This window comes from Diceros bicornis, chromosome 17, assembly GCF_020826845.1.
Source record: "Diceros bicornis minor isolate mBicDic1 chromosome 17, mDicBic1.mat.cur, whole genome shotgun sequence".
In the NCBI taxonomy this organism is placed as follows: Eukaryota; Metazoa; Chordata; class Mammalia; order Perissodactyla; family Rhinocerotidae; genus Diceros; species Diceros bicornis.
The window spans coordinates 1,934,984-1,957,560 of NC_080756.1; the positions used below are offsets into that span (position 1 = coordinate 1,934,984).

Consider the following 22,577-nt stretch of genomic DNA (forward strand, 5'->3'; position numbering starts at 1 on the left):
CTTAAACTCATTCGAGATTCAGAACTTTATGATTTCTGGGTTTCCCATTGTGCTTTAAAAGTTCTTTCCAACTCCAAAAAAAAAAATATTTACTCATGTTTTTTCTAGCTACTACCTGTATGATCTCATTTTCTTTGGTTTCAATCTCAAGAGTTTGAAGTCTATTACTATTAAAAAAAAAAACAACTGGAGACATTGGAGGTAATGCTAAGGAACAGGTACCTGAAATATCTTCTACAAGAGCTTTCAAACATTGTTCTTTAATATTCCATCCAACAGGATTAACAGAATTACCTTACATGTTACTAATGGCAAGCAAGATCCTTGTCTCAGTGTTTGCATCCACGCCACTTGATGTTCATATTCAATACAGTCTTAGATTACTCCAATTAGTTAAAGAAAGGGGATCTGAGAAGTATTTAGGCATGAGCAACAGACAATTAAAAATGCTAACGCTTTGAACATGAGAAGAATTAAGTGTTATTGAGGCAGAGAGGCCTATAGCTGCAGATTACTAGTCTGGGTCACACTGCTGGTTGACTCACCATCTAGCTAGAGTCCCTTAACCCCCCATCTGTAAAATATGGACAGCAGCACTACCTACTTACCTACCACATGCAGAAAAGTTAGCGTTATAGCTTGATCTTTAGAGAAGTGAGCTGCCTAATTAGCCGAGTTTCCTTTAATTGTTCTTAGTCTTTATCTCTCTTTTTTTTCTTGTGAGGAAGACCAGCCCTGAGCTAACATCCATGCCAATCCTCCTCCTTTTTTTCCCTTTTTCTCCCCAAAGCCCCAGTAGATAGTTGTATGTCATAGTTGCACATCCTTCTAGTTGCTGTATGTGGGACGCCGCCCCAACATGGCCTGACAAGCAGTGCATCTGTGTGTGCCCGGGATCTGAAAGCGGGCCGCCAGTAGCAGAGCGCGAGCACTCAACCGCTAAGCCGCGGGGCCGGCCGCTCTTAATGTCTCTCTCAATGAAGTGATTAATCCTCGGTAAATACATATTCTCTTCCACTTGTAGAAGAATGAGGAAATAGAAATCAAGGCCTTGTAGAATATTTTTAAAACTTGTATAACTCTAAACAAAATTTGCCATTTAAATGTTTACACATTTTTTTGAGATAAAATTTACAGTATTCATTTAAACTATTTTCAAAATGTACAATTTAGTGATTTCAGTATATTCACAAGATTGTGCAATCACCACCACTAATTCCAGAACATTTCATGACCCTAAGCGGAAATCCCCTTCTTCTCATCCCCTGGCAACAATGAATTCACTTTCTGTTTTACAAATTTGCCTATTTGGGACACTTCATATAAATGGAATCATACAGTATGTGGCTTCTTTCACTTGGTTTATGTTTTCAAAGTTCGTTCATGTTGTAGCAGAATCTGTACTTATTTCCTTCTTCTGGCTGAATAATATTCCATTGTATGGGTATACCACATTTTATTTATTCATTCATCACTTGATGGATATTTCGGTTGTTCCCTTTTGGGCTATCATGCATAATTCTGCCATGAACACTCATATACAAGTGTTTGTGTGAACATGTTTTCATTTCTCTTGAGTACACACCTAGGAGTAGGATTGCTGGGTCATTAGGGTAACTAAGCTTAACTGTCTGAGGAACTGCCAAACCATTTTTCAAAGTGGCTGCACCATTTCACATTCCCAACAGCAACGTATAAGGGTTCCAATCTCTCCACATCCTCACCAACTTATTTTGTTTAGAATGATAGCCACCCTAGTGGGTGCGAAGTGGTATCATACTGTGGTTCTGATTTGCATTTTCCCAATAACTAATGATGTTGAGCATTTCCTCATGTGCTTATTGACCATCTGTATTTCTTTGGAGAAATGTTTATTCAATCCTTTGCCCATTTTTAAATTGGGTTTTTTGAGTTAAGAATTTTTTGCAACCTCATGGACGATCCTACTTAGACAAAAGCCAACACAGAAAAAGACCTGACAGAGGGCAAGACTGAACCATGATGACATATTTTAAACTCTTGTATTCACTCATGCATCAAGTCAGGCTTTAGTTTTATGAACCTATACATTCTTGGGGCTAATCTGGCTAGAATAATGGAGGGATGATCTTCTACGTCAGGGTCATCAAGAAGAATGGGATTTTTTCCCTCATTAGTTTTTCTGATCTATCCCCAGGCCCTGCCCTATACTATGGGCACTGGGGTAAGAGGTAGAGGAAAGCTGGGTGATGCCTGGCAGAAATAGAAGTGCCACCTCCAACCCCAGAGGACTTCTGGCAGAAATTCCAGACCATAGAGACCTTTGCACAACCACCATAATACTTATAAATATCACAACTTAAAAAATACAGCAACAAAGTAAAAAGTAACCAATCTACCAGGGCAGATACATAAAAAGTACCTTAAAGTGCAAGAGTGGTTAGTTGTGAGTCTACAGAGAAGACAGAATCACTGCCTCAGGTGTGGGCCTGGTGGCCATCTTTGGGAGCTTTGTATTTATGTTCATGCTCCATCTTTTCCCAAATGCTTTCCTACCTATTCTTGTCCCTAGGTTGCCAAGGTGGTTCCACCAACATAGCCTGAGAGATTAAATACTACCGGATGTTCTAGTTAGATGAGTCCAGAAGTAGAGGGCTCACCACGTGGACTTGAACAGGAGGGGCTGAGGAGAAGGCAGTATGTGAAGCGGATGCACAATTGCTTCCTGTGTGTCTCTGGAACATGCATGAGGGATTAAATATTTTTCTATGCGAAAATGAGTGACACTGAAGTAGTTAGGCAGAACAATACTTAAGATCTTTGCCATCAAAGAGTTTCTGTATGTACAAGTGCCCATAAGAGATGTCTGGTCACAATATTATGGAGATACATTAATTGTGATGAGAGAGCTCCAGATGCTTCAAAGAGGAAGAAACACATCAAGAGGCAGACACAGGGTCCGTAAACTACCTTTATTGAGTACTTACTGGACACTGGGCACATCGGATACAAAAGAGTTAGGATGGGGGCAGACAAGAACTTATAAAATTAAATATACACTTTAATTTTACCACTAAGTCTAACTACTATGGAAGTATAAAATTTGTACAAGTTACACTTTATAATGAAATCTTGATACCTGTCCAAAAAGATAAGCTATACAAACAACTCAATAAAAAAAACTTTAAATTGTGCTTAACATCATAGAATTACCCTAAAACGGGTTGATAAAATGCCTATACAGCATTCATTCTTATTACACACATATATTTCACATTGAAGACTGCTTGAAAAGTACAAATACCTTGACCCCACTGACGAGAAATCAATGGTTGACAACTACGTGCAGTTCCTTTAAGAAACAGCATTTGCAGTCCACTCCTCCTCTGAAGTTCCTTATTCTCAGTAGAGCTTCCTATTGAGTTCTCTTCAGAATGGTTTATATCTCTTTTGTCTGATCATCTTCTTCAAGTTTCCTAATTTCATTTTTTAAACAATTTATAGTTTCACGACTTGCTTTTAATCTCTCCTTAAGCTCTGCAATTTCGAAGCTCGTTTTTTTTTTTGCAGCTTCTAATTTTTCTCTGGTTTTCACTTCAAGTTCTGCAACTAAGGAAAACATATACTTTTATTAAATTATTTCATTTTTATCACAAGTCTAAGATATGGCACAGAGTAATGAACATGGTATTTCCTATGTCAGTGTTTCCATGACGAAGTGTGGACAACTTAAGATACATAACATTAAACACGGTAGGTGTGAGGGGGGGAGCAGGGGAGAAAGTCTGAACTCCCAAGAGAGGATCTAAGATGTTATCTACAACTGAGAATGAAGTTCTGGCCACTAATATTTTAACTGACAGTTAAGATTTTTTTCTTTTTGGTGAGAAAGATTGGCCCTGAGCTAACATCTGTTGCCAATCTTCCTCTTTTTGCTGAAGAAGATTGTCCCTGAGCTAACATCTGTGCCAATTTTCCTCTATTTTGTATGTGGGACGCCACCACAGCATGGCTTGATGAGTGGTGCGTAGGTCTGCACCTGGGATTCGAATCTGCGAACCCCAGGCTGCCAAAACAGGCCTCAAGAGAACTCAACCACTATGCCACCTGACTGGCCCCACACAGTTAATATTTTAAGACATGATGTCCTTGTTTTTCTCCATATACATATTAATTTGGAAATAAGGGGGCATACAATCCAAGAGACATGCAGCTAGTAAGAAGAATTAACTAAATATAGTATTCTTACATTCATGTACAGGTAAAACTTACATAATGAAAATCACACTGTCAAAACAAACATATCTCTTTTTTTCAAAAAAGACAGCAATAACTGTATAGGTTTGAATTCCATCCCTACCATTTATTAGCTGTGCCACTCTGAGTGAGTTAGTTATTATCTCTATGCTCATTTCCAAAATAGAGATTATAATAGCAAACACCTCATAATATTATGTGAGATTTTAAATGAATTAATGTATATTAAGTATCTAGACACTGTCTGGTACATAACAAGCCATATTAACTACTATTATGACAGAGGAACATTAAATATTTAAAACATTCTAGGGGGCTACATAACAAATTACTAAGCAAAATATCATTACTGAAAAATAGGATACATTTATTTAAATATTCCACTCGTTTTACAAAGAAAAATGCCTACTTTCCCCCAACATTTCCACCTTGTGGACATTTCAGGCAATTGCTGCTGACTATTAAAGCATAGTCGTACTTTTGCTAATATAAGATGACTACTAACTGGAAGCAGCACAGTTTGGGGGAAAAAAAACTCAAAAAACCCAACCTCTGAAATCAGAAAGACTTGAGTTCAAATACCCCCTTGGCCTCTTGTTAGCTGAATGCTGATATCACTAAGCTTCCCTCAATCTCTTTTTTCTATATGATACAGTTAAAACTTTGTATTTCCCAGAGGATTTATGAGGACAAAGCAATATATATAAAGCATCTAGACATTAAAAACATGCAGTAATGTTTCCTTGTTTTGCTATTGCTGGTGCTTTTCTTTTCGTGATACATTTTGTAACACACGTAAATTTTCATACTGCCAAAACAATCCATATTTTTCTTTGTAATTTCTTTCATTGCTTTTATTTTTAAAATTATTTTTGAAAATAGGTACTACACACACGATACAAAATTAAAAGGCTGGGGGGCCGGCCCCATGGCTTAGCGGTTAAGTGCGCTCGATCCACTACTGGTGGCCCGGGTTGGATCCCGGGTGTGCACAGATGCACTGCTTGTCAGGCCATGCTGAGGTGGCATCCCACATACAGCAACTAGAAGGATGTGCAACTATGACATACAACTATCTACTGGGGCTTTGGGGGAAAAAAAAAAAAAAGGAGGAGGATTGGCAATAGATGTTAGCTCAGAACCGGTCTTCCTCAGCAAAAAGAGGAGGATTAGCATGGATGTTAGCTCGGGGCTGATCTTCCTCACAAAAAAAAAAACAAAACAAATTAAAAGGCTGAAAGTGCAGATAATGAAAAACTGTTTCCTCCCACCCCTGTCCCCCACCACCAAGACAATCACTATTAGGTTTTTGCCAGAAATAATCTGTTCATAGACAAGCACACATCTAGGTGTTATTTCTTCTCTTTGCCCCCAAAACAAGTGGTGTCATACTACACACACTGCTCTGCACCTTGCTGTTTCACTTCACACTATATCTGAAAGCTCATCCATATCACAGATTCATCCTTTTGTCTCATTCTTTTAATGGCGGCAGAGGACCTCACTGAATGGACATACATAATTGATTAATCTGTCCCCTTTGATGTACAGAGTATTTCCGTTTTTTCTATTACAAACAATGCTATAATGTGTATGTGCAGCAGGATAAATTCCTACAAGCAGAATTGTTAGGTGGAAGGATATAGGCACTTGTAATTTTGGAAGAATGCCAAGTGACTCTTACTGGGTTCTATTACTTTATAATCTCACTAGCAACATTATGTATATTTCCCTACTGCATCAACTTTTGGGTCTTAGTTGATCTGAAAGGTTAGAAACGGTATTTCAGAGTTGTTTTTTTTGTGAGGAAGACTGGCCCTGAGCTAACATCCATGCCAATCCTCCTCTTTTCCCCCTTTTTCTCCCCAAGGCCCCAGTAGATAGTTGTATGTCATAGTTGCACATCCTTCTAGTTGCTGTATGTGGGCCGCCGCCTCAGCATGGCCAGACCAGCGGTGCGTAGGTGTGTGCCCAGGAACCGAACCTGGGCCGCCAGTAGCAGAGCTTGAGCACTTAACTGCTAAGCCACGGGGCCAGCCCCGCTCAGAGTAGTTTTAATTTGCATTTCTCTTCTTATTACTGAGGCTGACTAATCTTTTTATAAGTGTAGGAAACATTTCTCCCTTCCTTTTTATGAATTGTCTGTTTTTCCTTTACTCATTTTTCTATTAGGTTGTTGGCCTTTTTTTTAATTGAGGTATAACTGACATAATGATTCAATATTTGTATATATTGCAAAATGATCACACAGTAAGTATGGTTAACACGTCACCATAACATAGTTAAAAATTTTTTTTATCGTGCAGAAAACTTTTAGGATCTACTCTCAGCAACTTTCAACTATATAATACAGTATTATTAACTACGGTTGCCATGCTGTACATTACATACCCAGGACTTAATTTTTATAACTGGAAGTTTGTCCTTTTGACCCCTCTTCACCCATTTGACCCCCACTCCTACCCCTTCTCTGGCAGCCACCAATCTGTTCTCTGTGAGTTTGGTGTTTTTTGTTTTTTTAAGATTCCATATATAAGCGAGATCATACATTATTTGTCTTTCTCTGACTTTTTTCACTTAGCATGATGCCCTCAAAGTTCATCCATGTCACAAATGGCAAGATTTCCTTTTTTAATGGCAGAATAATATTCTATTGCACACACACATATATATATATATACACACATACACACACACACACATTTTATCCATTCATCCAACGATGGGGACACTTAGGTTGTTTTCATATCTTGGCTATTGTAAATAATGCAGCCATGAACATGGGGGTGCATATATCTTTTTGAATTAGTGTTTTCATTTTCTTCAGATAAACACCCAGAAATGGAACTGCTGGATCATAAGCAATTTCTATTTTTAATTTTTTGAGGAACCTCCATACCGTTTTCCATAGTGGCTATACCAGTTTACATACCCACTAGCAGTGCACAAGGGTTCCCTTTTCTCCACATCCTCACCAACACTTGTTTCTTGTCTTTTTGATAACAACCATTCTAACAGGTGAGAGGTGATGTCGCACTGTGGTTTCGATTTGCACTTCCCTGATGATTAATGATGTTGAGCACATTTTCATGTACCTGTTGACCATTTGTATGTCTTCTTTGGAAAAATGTTCAGGGCTTTTGCCCATTTTTTAATTGAACTGTTTGCTTTTTTTTTTTGCTATTGAGTTGTATGAGTTCTTTATATATTTTGGATAGTAACCCCTTATCAGATATATGATTTGCAAATATTTTCTCCCATTTGGTAGGCTGCCTTTTCATTTTGCTGATGGTTTCCTTTGCTGTGCAGGAGCTTTTTATTTATTGGCCTTTCTTACTGACGTGTAGGAGCTCTTTATAGAGAAACTAGTCATTTGTGATTACGAGTACAATATTTATTCACGGCTGTGTCTCTCTAGATTTTGTTTACAGTGTTTTTTCTTCTTTTTGTGAGGAGGACCAGCCCTGAGCTAACATCCAATGCCAATCCTCCTCTTTTTTGCTGAGGAAGACTGGCCCTGGGCTAACATCCGTGCCCATCTTCCTCTACTTTATATGGGACACCGCCACAGCATGGCTTGACAAGCAGTGCGTTGGTGCGCGCCCGGGATCCAAACCAGCGAACCCCGGGCCGCCGCAGCGGAGCGCGCGCACTTAACTGCTTGCGCCACCAGGCCGGACCCTGTTTACAGTGCTTTTTATCTGCAGAGATTTTTATTCCCTTGCTCCCTCTCTCCACATAATTAAAAAGCACATACTCAGTGACAGGCACTTTGTCAGATGCTGAGCTACAGGGTCATGAGGTCATCAGAGGAACTATGAGAGCAGATTGGATTCATACCAAGGGAAAGGGTGTGTGTCTATCAGGAGGGCTTCCTGGTCGTAGTGAAATCTGCACTGAGTTTTAAGGAACAAGAGAGGAATTACATAGAGGATGCTGACACACAGGACCTGGAAACAGCACGCACACACGTTTGGGGAACAACGAGGAGTCCTGACGACTGTACAGGCAGTCCGACATCGAGTCGGGAAGACCTGCTCTGACTCTTTGGTCAGAAGGACAGCCTTCACTGCAGGTGGAGATTCTTGTTGTCTGATTTAGTCAGTACACTTTATTTCTGACAAACCCTAAGACTGCAAAGGGCAGGATATATTTGGAAGAAGACCTAGGTTACTTGGCAATGAGATCCTGGAGGAAAACACTTGAAAACTTCTTGTAGCCTGTTCCAGTTTTCTGCTTCCTACGTATTAAATGCTTCTGTAAAAAAGACAAATTTCTGTTTTTAATTTCCCAATGAAGCCTCAATTTAGAGGAAATCAATCCAAAGGAGAACTGTTATTTTTGCAGAACCAGGATAACTCACTGGTTAGGAACACAGATCATAAGGCTTTTACACAGAGACAGAACAGCTTGTTGGTTACGAGTACAGCCTCTGGTTTACAGCCCGGCTCTGCTGGGTCATGTGGGGCAAGTTATCAAATCTCCCTGTGCTCTAGGGTCATTCCCTACAAAATGCGGCTAACAGCAGCACCTTCCTCTTATGGGTACTCAATAAGTGAAGAAATGTGAAGACTCGTCTAGCACACAGTAAGTTCTCATTAAGTCTTCACTATCATTTAATTATTCCCTACAGAAGCAATTATTACTATTAAAATCTAGATCATTAGTGCTTAAGTAAATTTCCACGGGTTTACTAGTAGAAATATCTTTTTAAACTTTTAATATGCTTCACAATGAGCAACCTCTATCCTGAATATTACTCTATCTAAAAATATTACTAAGTTTTTAGAGTCTAAGTTCTGAGGACTGCCTGGGATCAAGTCCTGGCTCCACCACTAACTAGTTGTGTTAACTTGGGCAAATTTCTTAACCTCCCTATGCCTCAGTTTCCTTTTCTATATGGGTTACCCAATCAAGTTATTCTAAATTTAAATGAGTTTATACATGTACAGATTTAGAAGAGTACAAATAGTAAGCAGTCCATAAAACTAACTGATATCTTATTGTTACCTAAATATGGAGTATAATGCCCTCAAATTGGTAAAAGTATATATATCTGTTTTAGGCCTTTGATTAATATTCCCAAATTACTTTCCTAAAAGGCTAAAGCAATTTATACTCACACAAACAATTCATGAAAATGTAGGCTTTACCACATCCTTAATAGGTATAACTAGTAAAGATTCCTTTCGTTAATTTGATAAAAATATAGCCACCCATAATTGTTTGGTTTGCATTTTTAAAATTCCTACTGGGGCCAAATATTTTCCCATTTTATTTACTAGTCATCTCTTCTTTCATCTGTCTGTCCATGTCTTTTGTCCATTTATCAACTGAGGTTTACATTTTTTCCTACTTTATTTATCTATTTTAGGATTTTTGAGGTATTAATCCTTTGTCATATTTTCCACACATTTATTTTTCTTCTTTGCCCTTTTGAAATGCAGAAGTTAAATATTTTTTACAAAATCAAGTTTGTCTTTCTTTTAATGTGATGTCTTCTAACATCTCAAATTCTTCCCTAGCCAGGATAGTCATTTCTCTATTATTTTAAACAACAGGTTGAATTACTTTAAAAAAACATTCAACTATCTTTAATTAAACTGAAATTTGTTTTGGTAAATGCTATGAAGCAATGACCTAAATTAACTTTTCATCCCAAAAGCTTACCAATTGTGCCAATACTATTTGTGCAATTATATTTTTCTTCCTTATTGATTTCATACTGTTAAGAAAATAAACTGAAGATAATAGAAAACATAATTTACTGATAAAAGCTTCCCAAGGTTATACAGCTCCATACATAAGCTTTAACACATCCAAATAAATTTATAGAAAAGCCTTTTAAAATCTATTATTTGTATCTACTTACTATACACAAATGAATTAACGATATTAGTTTTGTTGAAAACACAAAAACGTTGCCACTTGAATTTTGAAAAGGGAAGTTTCCTCTATGAACTGGGCACATTTCATCGTATGGGAGAAAGAAGATCTATAACGGAGAGGAAATGACCAATAACAAATTAAAATAGCATATTAGGGGGCCGGCCCCGTGGCTTAGCGGTTAAGTGCACGCACTCTGCTACTGGAGGCCCGAGTTCGGATCCTGGGCACACGCTGATGCACTGCTTGTCCAGCCATGCTGAGGCGGCGTCCCACATACAGCAACTAGAAGGATGTGCAACTATGACATACAACTATCTACTGGGGCCTTGGGGAGAAAAAGGGGAAAAAAGGAGGAGGATTGGCAATAGATGTTAGCTCAGAGCCCGTCTTCCTCAGCAAAAAGAGGAGGATTGGCATGGATGTTAGCTCAGGGCTGATCTTCCTCACCAAAATAAATAAATAAATAAAACCTTTAAAAAAAAATAAATAAAAAATAAAATAGCATATTAGTAGTGCTTTTACCTTTTCAAAGTGATCATACACATATCTTTTTTTACGTTCATAACTAAGTAGGCCAGGTAAATATTTCTGCAGATGTAGAAAGTGAAGCATCAAAATTTTAAACAAGCGTGATTTTAAATTTTAAATGACTACCAAGGGGCAAAATTATCATTTGTATTCAGATCTTTTAACTCCTCATCATGGGTTTAATGAAAATACAAACACAACACTGCTAGAACCACTGATGGTGAAACAGCCCCCCTTTCTCCCCATCCCCCCCTTCTTCTTCTACTGGTCACTTCTTTCAGCCGACATATATACTGGTTCATTTCCCCTGGAAAACACGACCCTCTCAACCCCATATCCCGCTTCTGCTACTGCTTCAAGGGCCCACACTTCCTTTATAGCCCAGCTCCAGAACAGGCTGTCCACAGTACCTGTCTCCAGTTTCCCTCACCTCATTCTCTCCTGGCCCACTTCAACTATCCTGTGTCCTTACTGTTCTCCTTCAACCAGTCCTGCTCAGGTCCTCAAGGACCTCCCCCTTGCTATCCCCCGTTTCTGGCTCTTATCTTACCTGACCTATTGGCAGTACTGGACATAGCTAATGACTATTTCTTGATATACTTTCTTTACTTGGCTTTAGGACAACCTAGAACAATGCCTGGCATAGAACTGGTGCTCAATATATAATGTAAGCAAATGAATGCAAGATCAAAGGAACAACTGAATGAATGGTGACATAAAAATCAACTCAGGGGTGGCAAATAGGTTTCGTCTTGAGTGTCAACTGCAAATGACTGGAGTAGCTAGCTGCATAGAGTGATGCATAGGGGGGTTTCTGAGGGAAAACATCCTGATTATCAACACGGCATGCCGGTATTCACCACCCCAGCATTAATCTGAAACCATGTAGAATGACATAGGTTTAAAAAAAAGAGATAAACTAGTTCACAGTACACACAAGTACAATTATATTCTCGAGGTTCTTCGCACAAAGTTTGTTAGCAAAAACTAGTAAACAGAAAATGATTGAGTGACAGGTTAAACAAGATTAATGAAAAGCTATGCTTAAATGTAATTAGGGAATAAAAAACAATATTTCAGAGAATGTGAGAGGCTGTCTTTTACCTTTTTAAAAGTAGGCCTACTTTGGGAGCAATTTAAAACATCCCTCTTACACATTCTATGGTGATACATATTTTGTTTTTTAACTCCTAAAAATTTATCTATCCATATATAAAACATTAGAAAAAAATTTAATAGTCACTAATGACACAATCCTTTCACCATTACAGAATACCTTATTTTTCAGGATTAATTAGGAATTCTTGATACTCACATTCTGTTTCATGCTTATAGGCTCCTAATGTTAGCTGACGAGATGTTGTTAATAACTGTTGCATCATTGCTGTTGGGTCCTGAAATATCTAATGGGATAGAATGAAAAAAAAGGCCAATAACGTCCAAGTTCTACAACTTAAAATGCTTTTAAAATTCTCATTACAGGGACCGGCCCCGTGGCACAGCGGTTAAGTGCACATGCTCTGCTGCTGGCAACCCAGGTTCGGATCCCAGGCACTCACCGATGCACCGCTTGTCAGGCGGTGTCCCATATAAAGTAGAGGAAGATGGCCACGGATGTTAGCCCAGGGCCAGTCTTCCTCAGCAAAAAGAGGAAGATTGGTATGGATGTTAGCTCAGAGCTGATCTTCCTCACACACACACAAAAAATAAATAAATAAAATTTCATTATAAAATTTTCTTACCATTTCATCATAGAACTCTGAAACCACTGTCTTTTTTCCCAGCATTGCATTGGTGTCTGATTGAAACAGCTTTAATAAATGATATAGGGTTACCTGTGAAATAAAAACAGACATCACACCTGTGAATGGTTTTCATCATCACTGTGACACACTGTCATTTCTGTAACTGAATTAGAGGCTAGAAGTAGCAAACACATCAAATTCACGAGTTTGTCTCAACTACCACTTAGTGTGACAAACTGCCAACTCTCTGTACTGTTATTTCCCCATTAGGTATCACCATCCATCCATATCTACTTAACAGGATGCTCTGAAGAGTGTAAGTTAGGATCTGCTAAAGCACCACTAGAGAGTGACTATGTATACCAATAACACAAGATACAGCTATGGAAATTGAACTGGGAAATCGTTAAGGCATGAATTCTTTTACTTACACAAGTGAAACTAGATTAACTATGACAGTTATTCTGTGAAGACTAAAATTTACGAATTTACTGTGGGGAAAAAAAGATCTGATACTATTTTTGTTTTCCATCCAAAAGGAATGACCAATACTAAAATGCTCAGTGAGGGCCAGCCAGTTTCTTTGGTGATCTATAAGACTATTATATAAGTAACACAATAAACAATAAAAAGTTAGTGATAATTCACTTTTGGCAAGAGCAACGGGTCTTCAAAATACTTAAAAACAGGTGCAGTAAGACATCAAAGGAAAAGCTTTGCAGCACAACGGGTGACTACTTGAGCAAAATAAAACCTAGCTGGCAAACGTCAGAGTTCACGCTGAAGTTGCAGAAAACAATTCACAGGCCTCAAAGAATTTTCCAAAAAGTTAGCTAAAATCATTATAAGGAGCATACATCATATGCCATAGTTTAAATAAACCTTCACATGATCTATTTTCTGTAAGAGCCAACTACGGAAAAAGTATAATGGTTTCATTATACTAGAAGAACACTACAACACTTTTTAGGGAATAAAATTGAAGTCTATGTAGATCTACATGGAAACCCATTCAATGAATTAATCACAGAGAAGTGCAAAGGATCACACTGCCCTACTTTTCCAAGAGTGGACTTGGAGAGCTGTCTCTTAATGAGGTTACATGATATAGTAATTTCTTTTAGAGATATATTTTCCAACTAAGGGTGAGGCGGGGGAACAGATGAGGAGACAGACAGGTAAGACAGCACATTCTCAAAATAAAAATGAATTCAAAGCAATCTTACAAAGTTAAAGAGAGCTTCTGCTCCAGTAACATTACCAACTTCTCCTTCTCCCTCTCTCTCAACACCTGCTGAATTCTGTGCTCTATTCTTCTGAATAGACTATTCTCATTAATTTCTGTGCTCTATTCTCCCGAATAGACTATTCTCATTAAGGATAGCAGCAGTGTCTCATCTTTGTATCCTAACCTTTGAACAGTACCTTGAAGATAATAGATATTTAATAATTTCTTGCCAGATAGAATATAACGTCTGTGAAAGTATTTCAGAAGGACAACAAAAATGGTAGGAGATCTGGAAACCTTATCACATGGAAAATATTTAAATGAGCTATGGATGTTTATTCAGGAGAAAACTAATGTAGGAACAGTTATCACTAAAAAGTTCAAGGAAGCGTAAACCACTAGAACTACCCCAAACCTGAAGAGGATGACACAAGTCAACATTCTCCACACTGGAGATATGCAAGCCCAAACTGGATCCTCATTTGAGAGACTGCCTAAGGGAATTCCTACATGGGAAGAGCACGGCTGATATCCATGGGCACCCAAATCACCTGGGTGCTGGCCCCCCTCCAAGCCTACTGAATCAGACTTGCAGGGGAGCCAGCGGGCAGGAGTTTGAATTTTTAAAAGACACCTCAGGTATTTCTGGTGCAGCCAGTTAGGAACTCATTCTCTGAACCACTGGCCCAGGTGATAGTCAACTTCTGTAAAAGCAAATATACAGTTTTAAAAACACAATCTGATAATTAAAATGTAAATGTTTGGTGTTAAAGGAATGCACTGAATTTAACAAGATAAAAATTAATGGTGATAAACCTTAAGGTCCTGAAACTGGAGCCACAACCCAGCCACACAAACATGGAATGAGACAGCTATACTCAGTTGTGACCCCATGGGTTTAAAAATAAAAAAGGCTTAGTGTTTTTATCAAAAGAAAGAGTGATGGAAAGAGTGTGAGGTCTGAAAGCAATACTTGGGTTCAAAAACTAGCTCTGCCACAATTAATCGTTTCTGAGCGCATGCTTGATCTCTGAGCCTTAGTATCCTCATCTCTAAAATGACTACATCACCAACCTCACAAAGCTGCTGAGGGATCAAAGTGAAAGCTTTGAGGGACTTTTCACATGATCAAGCAACAATCTGATAAGAGATCAAAAGATGAAAAAGTCAGCGGTTATAAATAAGGATTCATGAGTAAGATATTAAGTAAAGCTGCTAGTACTGATGGCAGCTTGAAAAAGCAAAAAGACGGTTTGTAAGGCTTTTAACTATAAAAAATTGAATACTCCCATTTCAGACAGCATATAGACTCAACCTGTTTATCACTAATAACCAAATAATACTAATGAAGCTTAAACTTTTTTTGCTCTAGTAGACATATGATTTCCATGGTTTCCTTCCAACAAATGTTCACATTATACTCCTTCTTTCCATACTTGAAAAATAAGAGAGTTTTGAAAGGCACTTTACTTAAAAATGGAAAACTTTAACTCATGGCAAGATATGCCACGCCATAGCTTACATAAAGTACGTCTAATGAACATGTCAACATATAATGAGCTATTCATCAAGTACTGTTAGTTTCACGATTACTAAAAAGTCCATGTTATATCTGCAAAGATTAACATTACTCACAGGTCTTTCATTAGGATCAATAAAAAATATTTTGATGATTATTTCGAATTCACCCCATCCTGTTTCAGTAATTTCATATGGAGGCTTAGTAACAACTGACGAGAGAGAAAAAAATAAAACAATTGTAAATTGTAAATTACTGATTCAGTTTCCTCTTTTTAAATTTGTATATTATGAATCAAAAAACTGTACTGTACCTCTTAAAGGATTACCATAGCTTTCATGTAATTTAAACTGGATTTTCTTCACATATGCTGACATATCCTAAAACACAGTGGAATTAATTAGTTCCATCTACATATAAAAAGTAGGAGGGAAATACACTGAGCATATGTACCTAATTTTATAAAATACACTTCCCTTCAAATTTTGTGGAATACAATTTTCTAAAAAACGTGAATTATACATGGGAGGTTTGTTTTTTACTTTAAACAAAGGAGGTCTGTGAATTCTGATTTTTCCATAAAAACAATACGACACTTTCAATATTTTTTATAGAAATAACCATATAAACCAAACCAAATGTAAGAACTAATCAACTTCAAAGAACAAAGCTAAGGTCAAGTAAACTAAGCAACCCAAAACTGTTGGATATAAAACTCCTCCTTTTCTTAAATTTATTTTGAAGCACAGGAGCACATTCATTAGTTATGACACATAGAAGAGCTCCTCCTGGTAAAGGTGGCCTTTTTCAAAAATAATTCATTATAGAAAAATAGGAAAATGCAAAACAGTAAGTCATACTCAATAGTAATGTTTATTAATCTTTTTATTTGCTTTCAGGAATTTTTCATGTGATTATCTAAATAGATATACATTTTTAAAAATTGGGATCATCCTGTAATGATATATTAATATCCACTTTCATCACAACATTATATTGCAAACATTTTTCCTGAGGCAGATCTTCATAAGCATCTTTTTTTTTTTTTTTTGTGAGGAGATCAGCCCTGTGCTAACATCCGCCAATCCTCCTCTTTTTTTGCCGAGGAAGACGGCCCTGGGCTAACATCCGTGCCCATCTTCCTCCACTTTATATGGGACGCCGCCACAGCATGGCTTGCCAAGCAGTGCGTCGGTGCGCGCCCGGGATCCGAACCAGCGAACCCCGGGCCGCCGCAGCGGAGCGCGCGCACTTAACCGCTTGCGCCACCGGGCCGGCCCTTTCATAAGCATCTTTGAAGACTCTTTTGGGAATACTTTCCTTCATTTTTTTAAAAAATATGAGTGACTACCAATATTAGGTACCAGATGCTATAATGGTAAATAATAGGGTCTTGCCCTTGGGATTTCAGTGTGGAGTAGGGAGCAGTCAAGAAAAGCAGCATTTCAATGTCACGTGTTATGAGGGCATTAAGTACACATCCATAGGAGGGACACCTAATTTAGTCCTCGGCGAACATGAAAGTAGTTCTAAAGAAAATGACACCTTAAGACCTAAGGGAACAACACGAATGGAGTGGGTGGGGAGGAATGAGAAAAGAGGTTTAAGAATAATTGCGTATTGGTAGAATGTAGGGTATAAGGAAATGATGAGACAAGCACAGACAAGGGATAAGGCTGCAGAGACAGGATAGGGAAAGATCATGGCAGGCTTTCCAAAACATGATAGCTTTAATTTTATTATGAAAGCAATAGGTAGTCATTGAAGGTTTTTTTTTTTAATAACAGCTTAATTGAGACATAATTCACATACCACACAACTCACCCCTCTAAAGTGAACCATTCAATGGTTTTCAGTATATTCAGAGAGTTGTACAACCATCACCACAATCAATTTTAGAACATTTTTACCAAACAGAAAGAAACTCAATACCCACTAGGACTCACACCCTAATCCCTCTTCCTCCCACCCACCAGCAACCACTCATCTCTTTTCTCTGTGTATGGATTTGCCTATTCCGCACATGTTATAAACATGGAATCACATAATCTGTGGCCTTTTGTGTTTGGCTTCTTTCACTCAGCATGTTTCCAAGTTTCATCCATGTGGTAGCAGCATATAACAGTACTTTATTTATTTTTTTTTTTTGTGAGGAGATCAGCCCTGTGCTACCATCTGTTGTCAATCCTCCTCTTTTTTTGCTGAGGAAGATTGGCCCTGAGCTAACATCCGTGCCCATCTTCCTCCACTTTACATGGGATGCCAAGCAGTGCGTCGGTGCACGCCTGGGATCCAAACCGGCGAACCCCGAGCCGCTGCAGCAGAGCGCGCGCACTTAACCACTTGCGCCACCAGGCCGGCCGCCAGTACTTTATTTCTTTTTATCTAATAACATTCCATTGTATGGATACACCACATTTTATCTATCCATTAGTCAGCTGACAGACATTTGAGTTGTTTCCATTTTTTGGCTATAATAATAATGCTGCTATGACCAATCATATACAAGTTTTTGGGTGGGCTTTGGAGGATTTTAAATAGAGAAATAGTTTATTCATTCAATAAGCATCTGGTGAACACCTACTATGTACTGGCTGCGTTCCAGGTACTAGAGATTCAGCCCCAAAACAAAATTACCAGCAAACATACAGCAGATTTGTCTCTCATATGCTCTGACGGTCTTATCACCAATGATCACTTACAAAGTATTAACTGCTATTCCTGAAACAACTGATTAAATACCACGCTAACTTAAGAAATGGTGTTTGGAAGATGTACTGTGTTTATAGTACAGTTCTTATTACTGTAATTTAATTTTAATTAGAAAACATTTTTGGAAAATTGATTTCTACTAAGAATTATATGAAGATGACAGCTCTCATTGTATTATTTCAATTTTTTGGGTAACACTTCTACAGTGTGCCAATTTTATAATCAGAAAGTTACTATAAAAAATAATTTATTTTCAAGCAAAACAAACCACAGCTTCAAAAACAAGTGCCTACCTCATTTCTGTATGGTTTCACATATACTGTCCACTGATGGGTGTGCCCGTCTTCCTCTCTTTTCTTTCCAAAATACCGAGCAACATTACCATAAACTATTGGTTTAACAATAGTAACCCCCTAAAGAAAAATAATTTAAACACCAATTAATATTTTATCATGACCCAAATAAACAGAATGAGAGCTCTGAAAGCTTGTTTTAAGGAATGGCAGACAGTCCAATAACCTCTATAGAGTTTGGTTATAACATGGATTTCTCTCAACACTTCAGACACATTCTCATTTCATATTAACACCAAATAACAGCAGATTACAATGTTCCCACTTTGAAAATGTCTACTTAAATGATGTAAAATACTTTGAGAGGTTTTTTTTTTCTTTGGTGAGGAAGACTGTCCCTGAGCTAACATCTGTGCCAGTCCTCTATTTTGCAGGTAGGACGCAGCCACAGCATGGCTTGAGGAGCGGTGCCTATGGCTGCCCCGGGGCTCCAAACCTGCGAACCCAGGGAACCCAGGGCCTCGAAAGCAGAGAACACGACCTTAATCACTACGCCACCGGGCCAGCCCCGAGAGTTTTTTTTTTTTTATTTTTTAAGAAATACAAAAGGCGCTTTATTTACACACTTTAAAACTAGGCTCCAGAAAAAAATCGCCGACTTTGACGGCCATCACCCGATGGTAGCAGCTTGCCGCAGTGTTTCCCAAAGCACAGTACAAATATTAAAGGCAGTTTGTGATACGATTTCAGGTAGAATAAGAGAAAACATTTTTTATTTCACTGCTTATAAGTTTACTTTTATCAGTATCAGAAGAACCATACCATAACTAGCAGCTGAAATCCACAATGTCAAAATATTAATGTTCACGAAGGGGCCTGTAAAAGCCGAATGGATTTAAATAAAAACGTTGACTATCACAGCTGGGTTCAGACAGTGGCGCTTGAATGGCACGTTTGCTAAGTCCGTGCTCGGTCCTGAGACGGAGACAGCCGGCTCTCATCAGCTCTGTGAGCCCTTAAGAGCAAGGGCCGGGAGCGCGGGCAGACGCGACGGGAAGGAGAGAGAACATCTCACGTGAAGAGAAAACGCTGAACGCCGCACGTGAATCAGACCCGCTGCTCAACAGCACGAACGCATCTGAAGGACAAGGAGCAAGATACGCCACGCGTGCAAGTGCCGTGCCGAGCTCACCAACGCTTACCGAGACCGGCGAAAAGCAGCGGGCAGACGGAAACGCTTCCGATCGCGGCTGGATAACTAACAGCGCAATCCAACGCCCAACAGCGTGACGCGAGCTCGGAAGGCGGCCCGCAGTGTGGACCAAAGCTCAAATCCGGCAGTGGCCGCCGACGCTCCCGCGGCGGGCACCGGGGGCCCAGGGCCAGCGCCGAGGGGGCGTGCGACCGCCCGCAGCCGCCGCGGGCCGCAGGGGCCTGCAGAGCCGGCAGCGACGAAACGCTCCTCCGTCAACCGACTCCCTGCCCGGACGCGACGTTTCCCAACTGGAAAACGCGCCCAGAGGAGCGCGTAACGCTCAGGGAAGGACGGGCAGTCCCCGACCGTCACGCTCTACGGGGCAGACCACCTCAAGTCCCCAGGACTCAAACGGACAGCCTCAGGATCCAACGCGACGACAACAGAGTGCTGCACCCGCTCCACGAGCGCACGTTCCACCCTGGGTGAGTCTCCTGTCAGTCCAGCACCTTCCCCGAAGCCCGGACGAGGTGCGTGTAGAGGAAGCTTCGGGCGCCACGACCTTGCCCTGCCTCCCCTCCCATCAAACCTCGGCGGCTGACGTTCTCAAGAACGCCCACTCTACACGTGGCCCCGGGACACCGTGCGCCACAGGTCTCCACGCCGTGTGACTAAAACAACGGGAAACGACGCGACATCATAAGGACTCCAGAAACCCCACGGACGAGCGAGGCCGACGCGGACCGGGTGACCTGTGTAAAGAAAGGCGTCCCTCCGCCACAGGCAAACCCAGACGCGCACAAGCCGCCGTTGTAGCGGGAACGGCCGGCCGCGCCCTGACGACCGCGCCGGCGTGGCTCACGGCGGGCAACGGCCGCGGCGGCCCCGGGTCAGGCGGGAGGCAGGGCCGCGGCCCGAGCGCCCCGCCGCCCCTGCCCCCGCAGGTCTCGCGGCCCCGCCCACCCCGGTCCCGCCCCGCGGCCGCCCGGACGCCGCTGTGTGTGGCGCGGCCCCGGACCGCAGCGGGGCGGGTCGGCCTCGGCGGCGCGGGCGGGCGCAGGCCCCCTGCCGGCCCGGGTCGCCCCCGCGTCCACGCCCGCCCTGCCCCCGCGACGGGGGACCGACGACGAAGCCCGCCTCTCCGCCGGGGCCCGCGCTCGACCCCGGACGGCGCGAGGGCCGCGCGGGCGGGCACCGACCTTCACTCTCCCGCCGGAGTCAGGCCCAAATTCGGCCATTCTCTTGAACATATTGTCCCACGGAAGAAGCCGCCACCGCCAGGGAAAGAGCCGGGCCGGGCGGGTGGCCGCTGCCCTCAGACCCCCCTCCTCCGCGGGCCCAGGCGCCGGCGTGCGGCCGAGGGAGGAGCGGTCAGCGCGCGCGGCCGCGCCCCGGAAGTCGGCCGCGCGGAGGGCGGGGCGGAAGTGGGCGGTGTCGACGACGTGCGCAGGCGCCAAGAGCGCTCGCACACTGCGCACGCGCGCTCTGCGCCGGGGGTACTGGCGTGGGCCGCTGGGTGTGCCGGAACGGGGGTGTCTGGTTGGCCGCTCGGTGGCCAGGCCTCTTGGCTCTTGGCTTTTGCAGCCAACGTCGTCATCGCCTGGCGTCCCGAGTCTGAAGTCAAAGTCAAGAAGCCTCCTTGTCCTCCACAGCCGTCGCTGCCCTCGCCCTCCTCGTGCCCCCCACCCTTCTCCCGCTCTCCTCGGTAGGGGCCGAGGTCCCTCACGGACACGGGCCGCCCTCCGTTGCCCGTCGGTGCCGCTGATGGCCGCGGCGCCGAATGAAGGGACTCCAACGGGATTGACGGTCCGGGGTTCGGGTCCGCGCCCTCCTGCCGGCCCGGTTCGTGTCCTGGTCAGCGAACCGGAGTGGACGCCGTAGGTAGCCCCATTGGATGGACCACCTCGAAAATACGGGAGGAAAATTAATTCCCACTTATATTCCGTACCAGCCAACATTCACCCAAATGTGTGAGCAGGATAGAGGTGATTTCAGACAGGCCACGTACCCAAAAAAGTATGAGACCTAGAGTTTGGGAGTTGAACTAAGATGGATACACAAAAAAACGAGCAAATTTAAGAATCACGCGGTTATTAGCTCTAGGGAAAATGCAATCTTGTATAAGAGAAGGAAGTAATTGTATTTCTGGTTATGTAAATGCCGAGTATTGCTCTAAAACAATAATATAATTACATTGGAAGAATGGGCTTTGGGGTAGGATGCCCTGTGTGACGGAGATGGGGGAGGAGGAAATAGGCCTTAATCCTTAACTTCTGTAGTGGGAAGTCAATATCCTAAAATGGAAAAACCAAGAAGGACCGATGTAAGTCTAATACTTAAAAGCATGGAAGTAAATATAAAAATATTAACATTAAGCTAAGAGTAGAAAGTGGTTGCATGTGAAGGGGGAGAATTAGGGAGATACATCTTTTTTTTTTCTTTTGTGACGGAGACTGGACCTGAGCTAACATCTCTTGCCAGTTCTCTATTTGCTGAAGAAGATTGGCCCTGAGGTAGGATCCGTGCCCATCTCCCTCCATTTTGTATGTGGGAAGCTGCACCGCATGGCCTGATGAGCTGTGCATTCCTCTGTACCTGAGAATTGAACCTGTGAACCCCTCAGGCCGCAGAAGCGGAGTGCATGAACTTAACCACTATGCCACCAGGCTGGCCCTGAGATACATCTTTAATAACCAACCTTGTAGAACTGTCTGACTCTGTAAACACTGAGCATTTATAACCTTGCTAAAATTAAAATTGACTTTAAAAGGTAATTTGCGTGATATACATGCATTTAATTGAAAAACATTGTGAATGACGTTAGTCAGTCTTCATTATAATTTTTAGTAATTCCCTTTAGCAACTTCTAAGAAAATACTTTTTAAATGAGTCCAAGGAATAGAAATGCAAGGAATGTGCTCAGAGCTTAGTCATAATTAGTGCCACATGAAGAGCTCAGTTATCATCTAGAATATCATTCTGTGTTTCAAATAATCTGGGAAGAAACCAAAATAGGAATTGAGTTTCTTCTTTAAATGATCAAACATTGATATTTTTATTCCATTCCCAGACTAAGAGTAGAAATTTGTTTTGGGAAATGATTGTAATAATATAACAGGTATAGGTAAGAAATGATATTTATCAAAAACACTATGCAAAATCTCGACCAAGAATTGCTTTCCCTCTTCAGCCGACTTTTGCTCATCTCTGGTTGTTTCTTCATTCAGTCTGT

At 41.2% G+C, this 22,577-nt stretch overlaps 1 protein-coding gene across 2 annotated transcripts; it reads right to left on the minus strand.

The window, feature by feature from the left end:
• Nucleotides 1-2,932: 2,932 nt before the first annotated feature.
• Nucleotides 2,933-20,691, minus strand: YEATS4 (YEATS domain containing 4). 2 transcript variants are annotated; one of them, XM_058557654.1, is made up of 7 exons: nt 20,545-20,691; nt 18,151-18,270; nt 15,459-15,525; nt 15,262-15,356; nt 12,396-12,488; nt 11,969-12,056; nt 2,933-3,588 (listed from the first exon to the last, which is right to left on the minus strand). In XM_058557654.1, exons 1-7 carry the CDS (start codon nt 20,593-20,595, stop codon nt 3,419-3,421), a joined length of 684 nt encoding a protein of 227 aa, XP_058413637.1. In that variant the 5' UTR covers nt 20,596-20,691; the 3' UTR covers nt 2,933-3,418. The 2 variants fall into 2 exon arrangements, with proteins under 2 accessions (XP_058413637.1, XP_058413638.1); XM_058557655.1 differs by lacking the exon at nt 20,545-20,691 and adding an exon at nt 18,973-19,458.
• Nucleotides 20,692-22,577: the final 1,886 nt, after the last annotated feature.

Excerpts from the sequence above, each read along its gene's own strand:
- YEATS4 (XM_058557654.1), bottom strand. The coding sequence starts at position 20,595 with ATGTTCAAGAGAATGGCCGAATTTGGGCCTGACTCCGGCGGGAGAGTG. Across the intron at positions 12,489-15,261 it reads TTGATCCTAATGAAAGACCT|GTAACCCTATATCATTTATT; the intron begins GTGAGTAATGTT and ends TTTATTTCACAG. Across the intron at positions 3,589-11,968 it reads CTATAAGCATGAAACAGAAT|TTGCAGAACTTGAAGTGAAA; the intron begins GTGAGTATCAAG and ends TGTTTTCCTTAG.